The sequence below is a fragment of the Phyllobates terribilis genome, unplaced genomic scaffold (assembly GCF_046119375.1).
Source record: "Phyllobates terribilis strain yellow unplaced genomic scaffold, ASM4611937v1 Scaffold_5__5_contigs__length_657084704, whole genome shotgun sequence".
NCBI lineage: Eukaryota > Metazoa > Chordata > Amphibia > Anura > Dendrobatidae > Phyllobates > Phyllobates terribilis.
The window spans coordinates 107,579,665-107,595,745 of NW_027362765.1; the positions used below are offsets into that span (position 1 = coordinate 107,579,665).

Genomic DNA, 16,081 nt, shown 5'->3' on the forward strand with positions numbered 1-16,081 from the left:
CTCCAGGTTGCCCAGAGGGATCTCAGAGTACCCGATGGGTTACTTTGTGTGGGGGAGCGCAGGGCAGGAGGGAGAAGACCCAGTGCGGGAAGTCGGTCAAGGAAGGAACATAAAGAAAGGGGTTCCCGTTAAGTGCTTCTGATATACTTGAGGGAGTGTTGAACTCCTGCCTGGCAGACACAGTGCGACGCGGGAGGCTGACACCTGGACAGTGTACCCGAGGAACCTAAAAAGAGCTGTGAGTAAACTCGGATGACTGGACTCCACTGTCTCTGTCAGTTATTTCTACCACGCTACCGCGCCTGCACTACAACGCCCAGCATCACCATCTGCAGCTACACTGCCCTGGAGCTGTGCTCTGCCTGTGGAGAGCCGCACAAACCCAGCTGCCCTAACATCTGCTCCAGAGGTCTGCCGCAGCGCCGGTACTCATTACTGGGAACCACAGGTGGGGTCACGAGACAAACTGTTAACAAATCCCCTTTTTAAAGAGTGACCCCAAGGTACGGACCCGGGAGCTGACTGCCGTGACATCCCACAGAAGGTAAAGGCCCGGGTACCGAGTCTCCCCCATATCCCCCTGGGCGAGTCAGTACCAGTGATCCATCTGATGTGTATTGGGGTCTTTAAGCACATTAGATTAATATTGATGGGTTTGGCTGACGGTATAATGCTGCATAAAAATACATGCTGTCACGTTCGGGTCAGAAGAGCCGACTGCCAGTCCGTGCATTGCGATACGATCCTCGTCCGAGTTATACAGCCGCCTGATTCTTTCCTAAGTGGAACTGCTCACCTTATCGAGATGTGCTTAAAACAGGCATCATTTTCCCCAAAAACTTGCAAAGTTTGAACCAACTGCTGCTCCTCCGTGTGCCGGTTATGCACAATGGAAACTGCAGTAAGTGCAGAAGAGTGTAGAAGAAAAAGAAGGAACCACCAGTCGCTGCTGAAAAATATGTGGCTCATAGGAAGAATAGGTGCCTTCTTCATTCCGTATAGATAATGAGATAAGGACATATATATGTGTCTGTCCCCCATTATTTTTATGGGCTGATGAAGACACCTGTTTGGTGCTGAAAATTGTAACCCCAATAAAGTGACCATACCGCCAGCTGTCATTTTTGTCCAGCTGCACCCTGCGGTTCCATGTTTTTCTGCCAGACTCTACTGGATATCAGTATGACTTTGTACACTACAGGCCCCAATTCATCAACAATGGCATTGTTTCCACCAATCTTAATGAAGGGGCGTAGTGGAGTTAGAGGCGCCTGATTCATTAAGAGGTGCAAAACCCTTGTCCCTTGACAAAAAAATTTCACTCCAGTCATAGATCTCACATTCCACAAAAAATTGCGACTTTTCAACGTGTTTTATGCCATAAAAACTTTGATGAAGCAGGGTCAGGATGGTCGAGGTGATATGAGTGTGAATACACTAGCAGAAAGTACCCAATAAAATGATGAAAAATATATTTAATAATGTTTATACATTTCTCATTTGATTTATGATGACTTGGGTAATAGTATAGGAGAATATGTCATTGTGCATATAAACTTCCCCACTTTGTGTCTCATCCGGGACTCGGTAATTGATCACTCTGGGGCTAAGTAGCTGACAACACAGCCGCCATATAGGAAGCTTTAATACAAACATTTTGAGTTCTTAGAGGATGTGGAAACTTGTACAACTATTCACAAAAGGCTTGTGACTCTCTTATACGTGATATCTTAAAGAGAGCCATCGTTTTTATTTTTGTTTCATGAATCAATAGTGAAAATAAACAACTTTTTAATATATTTTATCAGATAAATTTGCTTCTTTCTCCTCCTGGACTGACCATTTACTCTCAATTCAGGGGTAAAACATTTTCCCATTAGTGAGATAGGAGATGACAGTTGGTGCTTGTAAAATTCTATGGAGGGGGAGGAGCTAAGACCAGAGACATTCCACTGCAAATTCTCCGTAGAACTTTATGAGCACCAACTGTCATCTCCTGATTCAGTAATGGGAAAATCTGTATTCACTGAAGACACAATTTAACTTTGAAATGAGAATGTTGAGAATAGATTATCAGTCCTAGAGGAGAAAGAAGCAGATTTTTCTGATTAGATATATTACGAAGTTTCTTATTTTGATATGTATTATTGATTTATGAAAATATATAGTTAGAATAGTAGCTACTCTTTTATCATAGTTTTGGAGATGTTGGATATTGTGTACAATTAATAATTAACAAAAGATATTTTGATTACAAGAAACACAGAGCCGGATTTTATGGCAAACCAATAGAAAAGTCTAAGTATTGAAATGTCTCACTTAGCCTCAAAGCCCTCAGCAAATGCTTGATTGTCCATTAGGACTCCTGACCTGCCTTTTTCAATGGGCAGCCGTTCTCTGCTGTGTAGTCTGTCAGATATGCTCATTAAACCATACACGTCCGAGAGCCAAAATCAAGCTTATTAGTGAAATGCTTTTAGAAAAGGTCTGCAAAGTGTCTAATGTATGTTATGTGGCTGGAAGAGGTGAAGTGCAACATGACTTCCTAATAAATTTTTCATCTCTTCTTTACTTAAGCACTTTGCAGCCTGAATTGTAGATTGAAGCTGTAAGTGGACAGGACATCTCCATATCTGGTAGAAGTGACAGTACATAGCTGCCACTGCCTGCCAAAATCTTTAGTTGCTATTTGACTAGTAGATGGGGTTTGCACATCTAGGACCTTCACCAATACCTTAAAAGAAAGCACTGTGATCTCTAGCAAAGCCACATTGGCTTTTTTTTCTCCTCCTTAAGTGCTGGGGTCCTGAGCAGGCGGGGGGCCCACTTACGGTTGGGCACCCCGCCGAGCTATGGGAGGAGGAGAGCGGTGCCAGCGCCCGCCCTTCTCCCCCGCTTGCTCAGGTCCCCGGCAGCCGGATACTTACCTCTCCCCGTGCCTCTGCAGATCCGCTGTCTTCCTGCTGCGTGCTCCCTGTGACGTCTCAGGTCAGAGGGTGCGGCGATGTCTTTCCACGGCGCCCTCCCCTGAGCCATCACAGGCAGCACAGAGCGGGACAACGCCGGCGTCGCTGGAGTCCGGACCTGAGCAGCGGCAGCAGGTGAGGAGAAGTGAGGTGAGTATTTGATTTTTTTTTTTTTTTTAATGTATGGAGGCATGGGGCATTATATGGTGGGGTGACATCCTGCATGGGGCATTATATGGGGGGGTGACATCCTGCATGGGGCATTATATGGGGGGTCACATCCTGCATGGGGCATTATATGGGGGGTGACATCCTGCATGGGGTATTATATGGGGGGTGACATCCTGCATGGGGCATTATATGGTGGGGTGACATCCTGCATGGGGCATTATATGGGGGGTGACATCCTGCATGGGGCATTATAAGGGGGGTGACATCCTGCATGGGGCATTATATGGGGGGTGACATCCTGCATGGGGCATTATATTGGGGGGGTGACATCCTGCATGGGACATTATATGGGGGCGTGACATCCTGCATGGGGTATTATATGGGGGTGACATTCTGCATGGGGCATTATATGGGGGGGTGACATCCTGCATGGGGCATTATATGGGGGGGTGACATCCTGCATGGGGCATTATAAAGAGGGGGGGGTGACATCCTGCATGGGGCATTATATGGGGGGGGGTGATATCCTGCATGGAGCTTTATATGGTGGGGTGACATCCTGCATGGGGCATTATATTGTGGGGTGACATCCTGCATGGGGCATTATATGGGGGGGGTGACATCCTGCATGGGGCATTATATGGGGGGTGACATCCTGCATGGGGCATTATATGGGGGGGTGACATCCTGCATGGGGCATTATATGGGGGGGGTGACATCCTGCATGGGGCATTATAAAGAGGGAGGGTGACATCCTGCATGGGGTATTATATGGGGGGGTGATATCCTGCATGGGGCATTATATGGTGGGATGACATCCTGCATGGGGCATTATATGGGGGGTGACATCCTGCATGGGGCATTATATGGGGGGTGACATCCTGCATGGGGCATTATATGGGGGGGTGACATCCTGCATGGGGCATTATAAAGAGGGGGGGTGACATCCTGCATGGGGCATTATATGGGGGGGTGATATCCTGCATGGGGCATTATATTTGGGGGTGACATCATGCATGTAGCATTATATGGGGGGGTGACATCCTGCATGGGGCATTATATGGGGGGGAACAGCCTGCATGGGGCATTATAAAGGGGACCAGTATCCTGTATGGAGCGTTATAAGGGGGGCCAGTATCCTGTACGGTGCGTTATCTGGGGGCCAGTACCCTGTACGGAGCGTTTTATGGGGGCCAGTATTCTGTATGGAGCGTTATAGATATCACTCATGTAATGTAAGAAGTGAAATCTTTGCATTGTAGTATACCTATATTTCTCTGCGGTATCTGTGAATCATGGTATGTGTTAAAGGGGCCCACTGAGACTCTTTCACCCAGGACCCAGAAAAACCTGGAGCCGGCCCTGTCCTTGAGTATGAATTAGAGGGGTTGTCCAGCCTTAGGCTACAAGTCTGCAGTCACTCTATGTGACTGTGTACTGTGAGGAATCTCCGGGACCGGCAGCGGCCAGTCATATGACTTCAAGTATGCAATTTGCATACTTCCGGCCACATTACGACTAGACGTATCCAGCCTCTCTCAATACACTGGCATTGAGCAAGGCCGTGTACATATAATCGGCATGTGACCACAAATAAGCAAATAGCATATTTACAGTCACACGCCTGTAAGAGTGATGGACTGTTTTGCTGCGTTCGCACCCCTGAAGACAACAATCGCGCTATGTGTACAGTGTCATGCAGTTTACAGATGTAATGTGAATAGTGATATGCGTCTTCTATATTGTATGATGGTAATGTACAGCGTATAAGAATGTAAAGTGTTAATGTATAATGTGAGTAGTGCATAGTGCAAGGTAAGCACAGGGTTAGACTTGGGATAGTATGAGTACTGTTCATATAGTTAAGTGGCTTAGCAACGGCATAAGATATATGATAAGGATAATAGGTTTAATCTATAGAATAGGATATAGTTAATGGATAGAACTATCCCAGTGGGTGGGGACTAGTATTATTAAAAAGTGGGCACTTCCTATAGTAGATCAGATAGGAAAGTACCGTGACAAGGTTAAGTTCAGGTGCAGTGGGCTGCTAGGGTCTTTCAAAGCAGTGGAAAGCCCTACTGGAATCCCGAGTGGATGTCCCTGTCGCATCCGGAGCCTAAGGTCTGGCATAGGGGCTGCCGGGTACATCGTGTCCTCTGGCGTACAGTGGAAAATGGACAGGGACCCGTGTAGACGGAATGTGGTGGATCCCAGGTGCACTGCTGAAGTGGACAGGAAATTCCTGAGGCTGACGGAGTCAGTCGGCTTAGGGATAGTCCAGGACGCATGAGTGGTTGAGCTGAAGTTACACTGTACAAAGGAAGTAAGAAACATGAAGTCCTGTGCCCTATCCCACATGTTAAACACATGTGCCATCTTAATGTACAATAAGACATAAGAAATCAGTACTATCTGTGCCAACTTAATTTACAAAAAGACATGAGAAACCTTATAATCTATGCCAACTTCATTTTCAATGAGACATGAGAAAGCTGTACTATCTGTGCCAACTTAATTTACAATAAGAGGCGAGAAAACAATACTATCTGTGCCAACTTAATTTACAATAAAACGTGAAAAAGTAGTGTTATCTTTGTCAACTTAATTTACAATGATATACGAGAAAGCAGTGCTATCTGTGCCAACCTAATATACAATAAGACATGAGAAAGCAGTACTAACTGTGCCAACTTAATGTACAATAAGACACAAGAAAGCAGTGCTATCTGTGCCAACTTAATTTACAATAAAATACGAGAAAGCAGTGCTATCTGTGCCAACCTAATATACAATAAGACATGAGAAAGCAGTACTAACTGTGCCAACTTAATGTACAATAAGACACAAGAAAGCAGTGCTATCTGTGCCAACTTAATTTACAATAAAACACGAGAAAGCAGTACTATCTGTGCCAACTTAATTCACAATAAGACACAAGAAACCAGGACTATCTGTGCCAGCTTAATGTACAATAAGACACGAGAAAGCAGTACTACCCGTGCCAACTTAAATTACAATAAGATATGAGAAAGCAGTGCTATCTGTGCCAACTTAATTTACAATAAAACATGAGAAAGCAGTACTATCTGTGCCAACCTAATGTACAATAAGGCATGAGAAAGCAGTGCTACCTGTGCCATCTTAATGTACAATAATACACAAGAAAGTAGTGCTATCTGTGCCAACTTAATTTACAATAAAACATGAGAAAGCAGTACTATCTGTGCCAACCTAATATACAATAAGGCATGAGAAAGCAGTACTACCTGTGCCAACTTAATGTACAATAATACACGAGAAAGTAGTACTATCTGTGCCAACATAATATACAATAAGGCATGAGAAAGCAGTACTATCTGTGCCAACTTAATGTACAATAAGACACAAGAAACCAGGAGTATCTGTGCCAACTTAATGTACAATAAGACACGAGAAAGCAGTACTACCTGTGCCAACTTAAATTACAATAAGATACGAGAAAGCAGTGCTATCTGTGCCAACTTAATGTACAATAAGATACGAGAAAGCAGTAATATCTGTGCCAACTTAATGTACAATAAAACACAAGAAAGCAGTACTATCTGTGCCTATAACATTTTGCTGTATAAAGGATACACAGGCTCTTTTTGGTAAGGTGAATACCCCATTATACTAGTCACAAAGATGGTAAAACATAGATATTCAAACAGTACTAGTGTGCCAGGGCAGCCATAGTCTGCGCGGTTTGCCAAACTTTGCTGGCATAACAAAATAAGTTTCACATCTTCATAATTCTTATTGGATACGAGAGTCGTATTTCATGGGGATAGGCTTGGCTCTGTCTGATGGGGATATAAAATATTTTTTTCAGAAATCTAGAATTAAGAGTTTTCTGGCACCCCTTTGGCTTTGCATGTTGTTGTTTTACTGGCACCAAGAACCAGCTAAAAATATCCAAGTCTTAAGTTAAAACACATGACTCGCTAATATCAAGTAAATGTGTCTTTAGTCATGTCAAATGACCATCAGCGAGTCCGTCTGATTTACAGCCTTCATCTCTTTCCTAATAAGTATCAGCCGTTTTACAGACTCCAGTATCTAAATGATATAAAATCCATATTTCCTTGGAAAATGTCACTGTTTCTCAGTGTCCCCCCTCGTCAGTAACACATCAGCTTCACGATCCCGTTCTTGGCTTAAAAATTGCTATTTTTTTTTGTTTTTACAGCTGTTTTAAGTTCTTGTTACAAATTTTTGTATGGAAAAAAAAAAATACAATACTACAAACAAAGAGGATGAGAGAAGGTCACCTCGATAAAAGCGACTGTGATTGTGGGGGGTTTATCTCTGCATTCAAAGGGCCGAGGGAGGTGAAGAATAATGGACTTGAAAGTCGGGCAAGCAGTAGTGATTTTTCACCAGTGACAGGTTGTACTCCCATCTCCTTCCTGCTTCTCTCATTAGTCACATGGACCGCCATCAAACAAGTGTAAGACCCTCCGATAACGTTAACCTCATCAATGCCGACTTATATTTCGTTTAGGCAGCAAACAAAACATAGGCAATCATGTGCACTGATTATGGGGGTATGACATCATCTGTGTGGTCAGTGACATCATCATGAAACCTCTATTGTGCTGGACTGTGCCATGCTAATGCAGCAAGGATTGCCACAGCAGTTATTACCATGAAGCTCTTATCTTAAAGGGGCTCTCCATCAGATTAACATGGGAATAGTTTTGCATAAAAGACAACTTTGCATATGTAAAAAAAAGAAATAAATCCTATTCTGTATTGTCCTACAACTGTGGATACAACTGCTGAAAGTGACTGCTCTGGGGTCCAATGGGGGCATCACTATACACAGTTATCAGAATTATAGAATATATTTTTTTATTAATTGTTGAGGGATGTGGACCAGAAAGCAAACTCCATATACACACTTACTGTAGCAGGGATGAATCAATATATAGTCTGCACTGACACACATTGACATCTCCAATAATAATAATAATAATAATTATTAATAATAATATTATTATGGTATGTGCCCATGTTAAGTATTTGGTGCAGAAATTTCTGCACCATTTCTTGATCTCAGAAAAAACATAGCGTAAAATAGGTGCGTTTTTTCCATGTTTTTGCTGCGTTTTGTTGCAGATTTTTCTCCACTCATTAGCATGACTGAAATCTGCAACAAAAACGCTAAAGTGAAATGTTGCAGAATTAAATCTGCACCAAATCTGCAAGTCCAAAATAAGCAACGTTTGCATGAGACTTCAGGTTTCTCATTCACTTTGTTTGCATCAGGAAACCCTCCAGGTTTTGTGACAAATCTGAGCAGGAAAAAAACATGACAAATCAGTGCTGTGTGTGAAGGGGGCTGGCTGAATATATGAGCATAGAAGGAGCTGGTTGACTGCATGAGCAGAGAATGGGGTTTGCTGACTGCATGAGCAGAGAAGTGGGCTGGCTGACTGCATGAGCAAAGAAGGGGCAGGCTGACTGCATGAGCAAAGAAGGGGCAGGCTGACTGCATGAGCAGAGAAGGGGCTGGCTGACTGCATGAGCAAAGAAGGGGCAGGCTGACTGCATGAGCAAAGAAAGGGCAGGCTGACTGCATGAGCAGAGAAGGAGGGAGGGTGACTGCACAAGCAGACAAGGGGGATGGCTGACTGCATGAACAGAGAAGGGAGTTGACTGTATAAGCAGAGAAGGGGTTGGCTGACTGCCTGAGTAGACAAGGGGGCTGACTGACTGCTTAACCAGAGAAGGAGGCAGGCTGACTGCACAAGCAGACAAGGGGGCTGTCTGACTGCATGAGCAGAGAAAGGGGTTGGCTTACTGCTTAAACAGAGAAGGGAGTTGACTGTATAAGCAGAGAAGGGGGCTGACTGATTGCATGAGTTGAGAAGGGTGTTGGCTTAGCAATTGAAACTAGCTAGTCAGCCAGCACTTATGAAGTGTGGACATTGTGTTGTGTCCTGTGTCCTGGAGGTGGAGTTGCCGGGATCCAACATTATTATATGAAGATTGTTAGACCCCTTTAAATACAACTATATTAATAAGTTGTATACACCTGCTCTTTTTTTGGAGGTGGATAACCCCTTAAAACTTTACAAACCAACACAGAGACTTTTTTGGTTGATGTATCATTCTCCATAACTTGCATATACGGTAAAGCCGATGCACCGATCACTCCCAGTGTCTTAGTCCAGCCTTGGTTTTCTTACCTACAGAGTACGTGGTGTGGTTCGTGCCACCTGAGCTGATATCTCAATGTGTGGTTTCCCCCTTGTGGCTTTTTATTGCACAACCTAATAGAATATGACAAGCCGACAGATTTTCATGGTCGGCGTGATTCTGGTTTTAGGCTTTAGTCTTAGCTTCTTCTGGAGGTCAGGGTTCTACCACTGATACCAGCCGCGCTGTGGAGATTCGGGTCTGTGGACTTTCTCTTGGATGACCGATAACCTTGCAAGCGTTCAGATTTTGTTTCTAGGTTATAGATAGAATATAACAATATAGGAAGGCACTGCTTAATGAATTTAGCTGTGCCCCATAACAAGTCCTCGTGGAGGCTGAAAATCCCTTGACTGCTGAGTGAAGTATAAAATTTTGCTACATTTTCCACAAGGAAATTGTCTCTTACTTCTCAAAGACACTAGTAATCTGTCAATGATATATGTCAATTTCAATATTTTCTGGGGGAAATTAGCAGGAGAATTGGTGATCTGCCATATATACTGGCCTCATCAAATTACATTCCCAGCACCAGGTATGAGCAGCTTGTGGTCTGCGGACTGGCTCGTACCCACTATGTGTATAGTATGACCTGATGTGACCTTTGGTATAGAATTACTGCTATTAGTTCTGAATGAACAAGCAAAGGGTGTAGATGATAGCTCAGGCTGTGAAATGCACAATTCATTTATTTCTTTACTAAGCGATCCATTTTTATAACTTTGGGTGGTCCAAAGCACAATGTAATATTCATCCTAAATTAATATCTATTTAGTGCCACAATAATAATAATAATAATCGAAACTATTTTCTAATATACTTGCATTAAAAATTCCCTATCTTTCCCTAACTACACTATCTAACTGCTTTTCTATTTATTTTTCCCTACTTCCTTTTAAATGATGATCCTTTTGAGAATCCCTGTGGATGCTGGGATACTCAAATGAGTCATCATCAGGGGGCTGTGGTCACTGCCGTAGCCTCTGCCCCCTCCCTTAAATGAACTGTCATCTTTATGCTTGTTTCAGGGGCTGGGCTAGTCCATGTGCGATGTGCACAGTGACAGTGCACTCTCTCGCTGGCTCAGAACAGCAGTAACGAGCCGTGAGTAGAGCGTGGTATCAGAATGTGCAGAAACCAGTGACATTACTTACAGGGGCAACGCTGGTCTCTGAACGCTGGTTATTCTGACACTGCTCTGTTACCTGCTCATTACTACTGATCTGAGCTGACAACAGAGAGCGCACTGTCATTGTGCACATTGCACAGTGTGCAGGGACTTGCCCAGACGCTGAATCAGATGTAATTGATGGCGCTTAATTTCAGGGAGGGGGCATGGGCTGCCGCAGTGACCACAGTCTCTACTCCCCTGATAACACTTTGTTTGAGTATCCCAGCATGCACTGGTTTGCTCAAATGAAGCGTCAACAAAAAGGAAGTAGGGATAAAAAATAGAAAAGCAGCTAGAAGGATAGGGAATTTTTAATGCAAGTATATTAGAAAATAGTTTAGATTATGGCATTATATAGACAGGGAGTGAGTCCAGTATAGAATTCCCATGCACCATTGATGAGTATGTGCTACTCGGCAGGACCTCCTACCAAGTCCAAAAACAGCAGCAAATTCAAAGATATCCAAAGAACCATAGAGATCCTTATAAAAATCTAATCTTTATTCCAAAAAATTTAAAACATCATAGCAGTGAAGAGACAAAAATAGAGCAACGTTTTGGCCAAATGGCCTGCGGCTGCCGCTCACTTCCTATTAGTTACTTAACCGTCTGAAGGCGGGGCCATTGACGCCAGCGCTGATTGGGCGCCGGGCTCATGTGTCATAACAACCACACAGGAGTCCTGGGATTGCGAGTGCCGACATTGCTGGAACGGCGCCGGCACGGGAGGGAAGTATAGGCATTATATTTTATTGGGGCCAAACATTTAGATCCAGAATGGGCTGCACTAGTAGTGGAAAACCCCTTACAGCCACATGATAGGTCATAAATAGTCGATCCATGGGAACCATGTGCTAGTACACCCACCATAATTGCCTAGTACTACTACTTTTTTAACCATTGCAGTTGGGGAAATTATAATTGTGTGGGTTTTGTAAAGAGATGCTATGAGGAAACTTACTATAGAAAAGAATAGAAGCCATTTCTCAGGAAGGCGCCGGAGAATATGAATATATATTGTATATATGCAGGTTTTATAAAGAGAAGCAAGAACGCTAGAAATATGAAGATGTGGGGCAACACGGTGGTTAGCACTGTTGCTTTGAAGCTCTGGGGTCCTGGGCTCAATTCCCATCAAAGTTCTGAATGTTATGACAATTAATGTTTTGGCAAACACTTTGGGGAAATGTCTCTTTAAAATGTTCCCCGTGAAATTTATGACCAAATATAAAAAAAATGACTATAAAATAAGATGCACTGCGTCTTCCGTTGTGTATTGAGACAGGAAAATGAGTCACTCTGCTTGGTCCACAGGGACCAGCTCATGGAAATGGGTCTGTGAGGTGCAGGGGATCTCCTCAGCGGGGTAACTCCTGGGCTTGTAGTCATATCTTCCAGATAACGTTGGACCTCCTTCAGAAAGCGAGTGGGAGAATCCTGGCAGCCACATTGGCCCCAATAGCCAGAGCCCTAAACTATTAACAATAGGTGTTTTTTCCTCAAACGGAATTCCCTCTCGAATCTGCCTGATGGTGACCTAATTATGGTAGAAGACATTCTTTCCAGCTTCCAATGTGATGTACGTTTACACCATAAACCAAGACGGGTTGCTGTGTACACTAAATCTCTTATAATTATCCGGTAACTTCTGACCAGCAGCCACAAGGAATCACACAAGCGAGTTTACTGTGTCCCCCTCCAAGGGCCGACGTCACCGGTGGCTCCGGCATTTACCTACTTTTTTTTTTTTACAGGTAGCTGTGTAATGCAGATTCCAGAAGAATTGCCACATTATATAGAAATGTGCGTTATATTACCCAACAATTACTTTATACACTATATTCTAGACCTGTTCCTTGTATTTCATATATTCTAAGCAAAGATCTGTATCCAAAACTACATAACTAATTGTGAAATTTACGACCGGTGGAGGATCTGACCTGTGCATGCCCAGCATGTGTTTAATCCACATCCATACATTACAGGGTCACCGGGTTAGACTTATCCAAACTATTATGTAACACCCTGACATTGTATAGGAAGTGGAACGGCCGGCATCCTGACGGCTCATTCTTTTTTAATATTCTATGCTGTTTAGTGTGGCTTTTTAATAGTTTTCTGTCTGTTCCAGTCATAGAGACATAGAAACAGTGCATGCCGGTGGGTTATCAACATAGAGGTACAGGCGTTAGGAACAAGAGGGCTCTGGTGAAACAAATGTTGCTCTCGCTTTTATACCATAGTTATAGCAAGTGTGCAAAAAATGGGCCCATCATGTATAGGTTATTGAGTTATATGTATTTTTACACATATATAGATTTAAAAAAGATATCTATCTATATATCTATATATATGTAGATAGATAAAAACATGGCGGCAGTATTCCAAAGTCATATGGTGAAAAAACGGTGCAAAACATCTCATGGGCTGATTACAATCTGTATTTCATCATCTGACATACTGCTCCCATTTTTAGAGTTTGTTTTGGTGATTTCTATGGGGGATTTGTACCCATCTTTGCATGGAAAACCGCTTCTTTTATTTTTCTAGATACGATACTCCCAAAAATGGGGGAAGCACTCCAAAGTTTCCGACATGAAACTTTGCATTGGCTGATTAAATATACGTAATATAATAATCATTTTTATATCTATAGCGCCAACATATTCTGCAGCACTTTACAATTTAGGTACGTATGTTCATCATCTGACTTTGGAACGCTTCCCCCATATTTTGGGGGGGGGGGTTTTGGTGATACCTTTGGGGGCTTTGCATCCATCTTTGCATGGAAAAGTGCAGCTGTTATTTTTCTATCTCTAGACAGATAGATAAATAGATAGATGATAGATATGATATAGATAGATGATAGATGTGATATAGATAGATGATAAATATGATATAGATAGATAATAGATCAATTTGCATATATATATATATGTATAAATAAATTAATATTTTTGCTTCACAAGCCTTTCTATAAGGATGCTATTACTAGACGTAGACGTTGCTATAATTTCCTAAAACTTTTTATACTTATCTAAAACAACATCCCCAAATAAGTGACCCCTACAGACACTGCGCCTAGTGTCACGGTGCCGTCGTATCCCCCCTCCCCAGCTTCGGCTGTGCCTTACCTTGATCCATAGAGCGCATTATGTAGTGATGGTACTGTGCCAGTCTGCAGGCTGCTTCTCTCTGCATTTGGATACAGAAAAATACTTAATAAAAAAAAATAAAATAAAAAATAAATTTATATTTAAAGGAAGAAGAGTCCTCCGTAGTTCATAATAAACCAATGCGGCTTGTCAAGAGGGAAAAAAAATAGGGAAGGGGGAGGGAGACCCTTTTCAGTTTAGGAACCCGGAGGAGAGGAACCAACAAGGATGAGAGCTTGACATGAAGTGAGAGCAGTTGTCTATGATCTAGGTTACTAGAGAGGGAAAGGCTACTTCCTTCCCCGCTCTGAGTGTTTATAGTGTTTGAATAAAGGGATTCCCTCACTGTTTCCTCCTGTTTATCCCATTGCTATGGGAACATTTGGATGTGCTCCATCTTCTAAACTGAGGGCTTTCCTGCAAACTTCACACTGTGGAATCCATGACGTCTCCCAGCCCTGGGCCAAGCCAGCAATCTGAGGCGCTCTCAGTATAGCAGTACAAGCACTTAATTGTTGAGAGCCGAGCTATGAGGGCGAGAGGAGGAAAACTACCCAGTAATATATTTGTAAAAAAAAAAATGAGCGAGAAGGAGAGAAAAAAATGTTGTGTGTACTCATGCTAATAAAAACTGCCTGCACAGCACAGCTTCTGTTCAGGGCCATTAGCCTTGGTAGGCTGCGCAGTGCCATTACATCACCTGTAATCTCGCAGTAAAAGGGGTTAACTAACAATCGCTGGGCTGTCAGCCGCTGACTGGTAACTTTTTCCCCTGAGGATACAAATACTGAGACAGTTATAAGTGGATCTCACACTTATCCTATATGTGCAAGTCTTAGAAAAAAAAGCACTACTAGAAGTGGAGGCTTAATACTCTCGGAAAATCCTCTTATGTATTATCTTTAATTGATGTGAAATAATAAACAGTGCAAAGGGCCGATAAATTGCCAGTCAACAATATGGAAAATTTTTGTCGTCCATCATTGACTCATAGCCAACATCTGGTCACAGCATTTTTTTGCTTCAAAAAAATACAAAACAACAACAACAAAAAAATTCTAAAGCTATGTCCAAACGACATCTTTTTCAGGAGGATTCCGAGCAGAATCCACCTGAAATAGCGTTGCGAAACCACGGCAAAAATAAATGGACATAATGCACAGCCATGTCAAAACGACATTGCTGCGGACATGTTCCGGCTAATGTCACTTCTTTTAATTGCTTCAGGGTTCGGAAATCCTGCAGAGGTTAAAGAAGATACGTTCATTCTTTAGGCGGCTCGTTCTCTATAATAGAAGATATGGGAAAAAAAGGCAGCCAAAAAGACTGCAAAACCACCGGAGGAACCGCTTCAGGGAAAGAGACACCAGCTTTTTTCTGAAGTGGCTTTATGGAAGAAAATTCCATCTCTGTTGTCAGATTAAAGATGTCGTATGCATTTAGCCTTAGGGTGTGTTCACACCTTTTTGCTGAGTTTTGGGGTTGAAAACTAAACTTAAACTCTTTAAAATCCTTCTCAAAAATTAAAAACTTCTCAAAAACTAAGAGTTTACGCTTAGTTTTAGGCTGTGTGCTCACAATGAATTTTTGGTGAGTTTTTGATACTGCGTATTTTTGCTGTGTAAAAATGCGGTGGGTGTTTCAAATCCGCAACATGTCAATTTCTCTTGTGGGTACACTTTTTATGTGCAGCTTTTTCCCATAGACCTGCATTAGATGCGGAAAATCCTCAAGTAAAAAACTCACATGCGTTTTTAGTGTCTTTTCTCTGTCTTAGAAGGTGTGGACTGCATGGCTCGATTTTAATTGTAATAACACAGTTGAATATAATAGTGGAGCTCCACAATTCAACTGTACTGCCTGCGGCTCGGTTCAGGAGGCATGATGACCTCACTATGTTCCACCTGCTGTGCTATGAACAGACAAAGCACGGAGCAGAGATCTGCTTTTCTTATCGTGGAAATAGGGCTAGTTTTTTTTGTTATTTTTATATTTGCAGGTGGAATGGAAGGGCTCCATACTGGGAAGAAAGGGGAATTGTGTGGGGCATAATTGTGGGGGGCTCTATGGGGAAACTGTGTGGGGATTTTGAGTGTTGGGTGGCACTGGGGACATCATAATGTGTGTGAGGGCATTATGCAGTCATCATTGTGTGTGAAGGGCTCTGGGGCATCATAATGTGCATGGGAGCACTGACGAGGCATTATACTGTGTGGGGGCACTGCGGGATCATACTCTGTGCAGGGGCACTGGGCACTTTATAATGTGTATGATATTTGCAAATAGAAGCAGCAAATAATAACGGTTGAAACTGATACATGAAATTTGTTAAAGGGGGTATTCATTATCATTACTTGGACAAACCCTTTTTAAACGCAACAGTGTTCTATGTA

At 42.7% G+C, this 16,081-nt stretch overlaps 1 protein-coding gene across 3 annotated transcripts in view; it reads right to left on the reverse strand.

Moving 5' to 3' along the window:
* Positions 1 to 14,000, reverse strand: part of NFATC2 (nuclear factor of activated T cells 2) — a 143,227-nt gene extending 129,227 nt beyond the window's left edge. For all 3 annotated transcript variants that reach the window (XM_073682735.1, XM_073682734.1, XM_073682733.1), the window contains exon 1: positions 13,668 to 14,000. Coding sequence is in view for 2 of the 3 variants with exons in the window: in XM_073682734.1 (XP_073538835.1) it covers positions 13,668 to 13,734 (67 nt within the window). In the remaining variant the exon portion in view is untranslated. The remainder of the gene's footprint in view (positions 1 to 13,667) is intronic.
* Between the last annotated feature and the right edge of the window lie 2,081 nt (positions 14,001 to 16,081).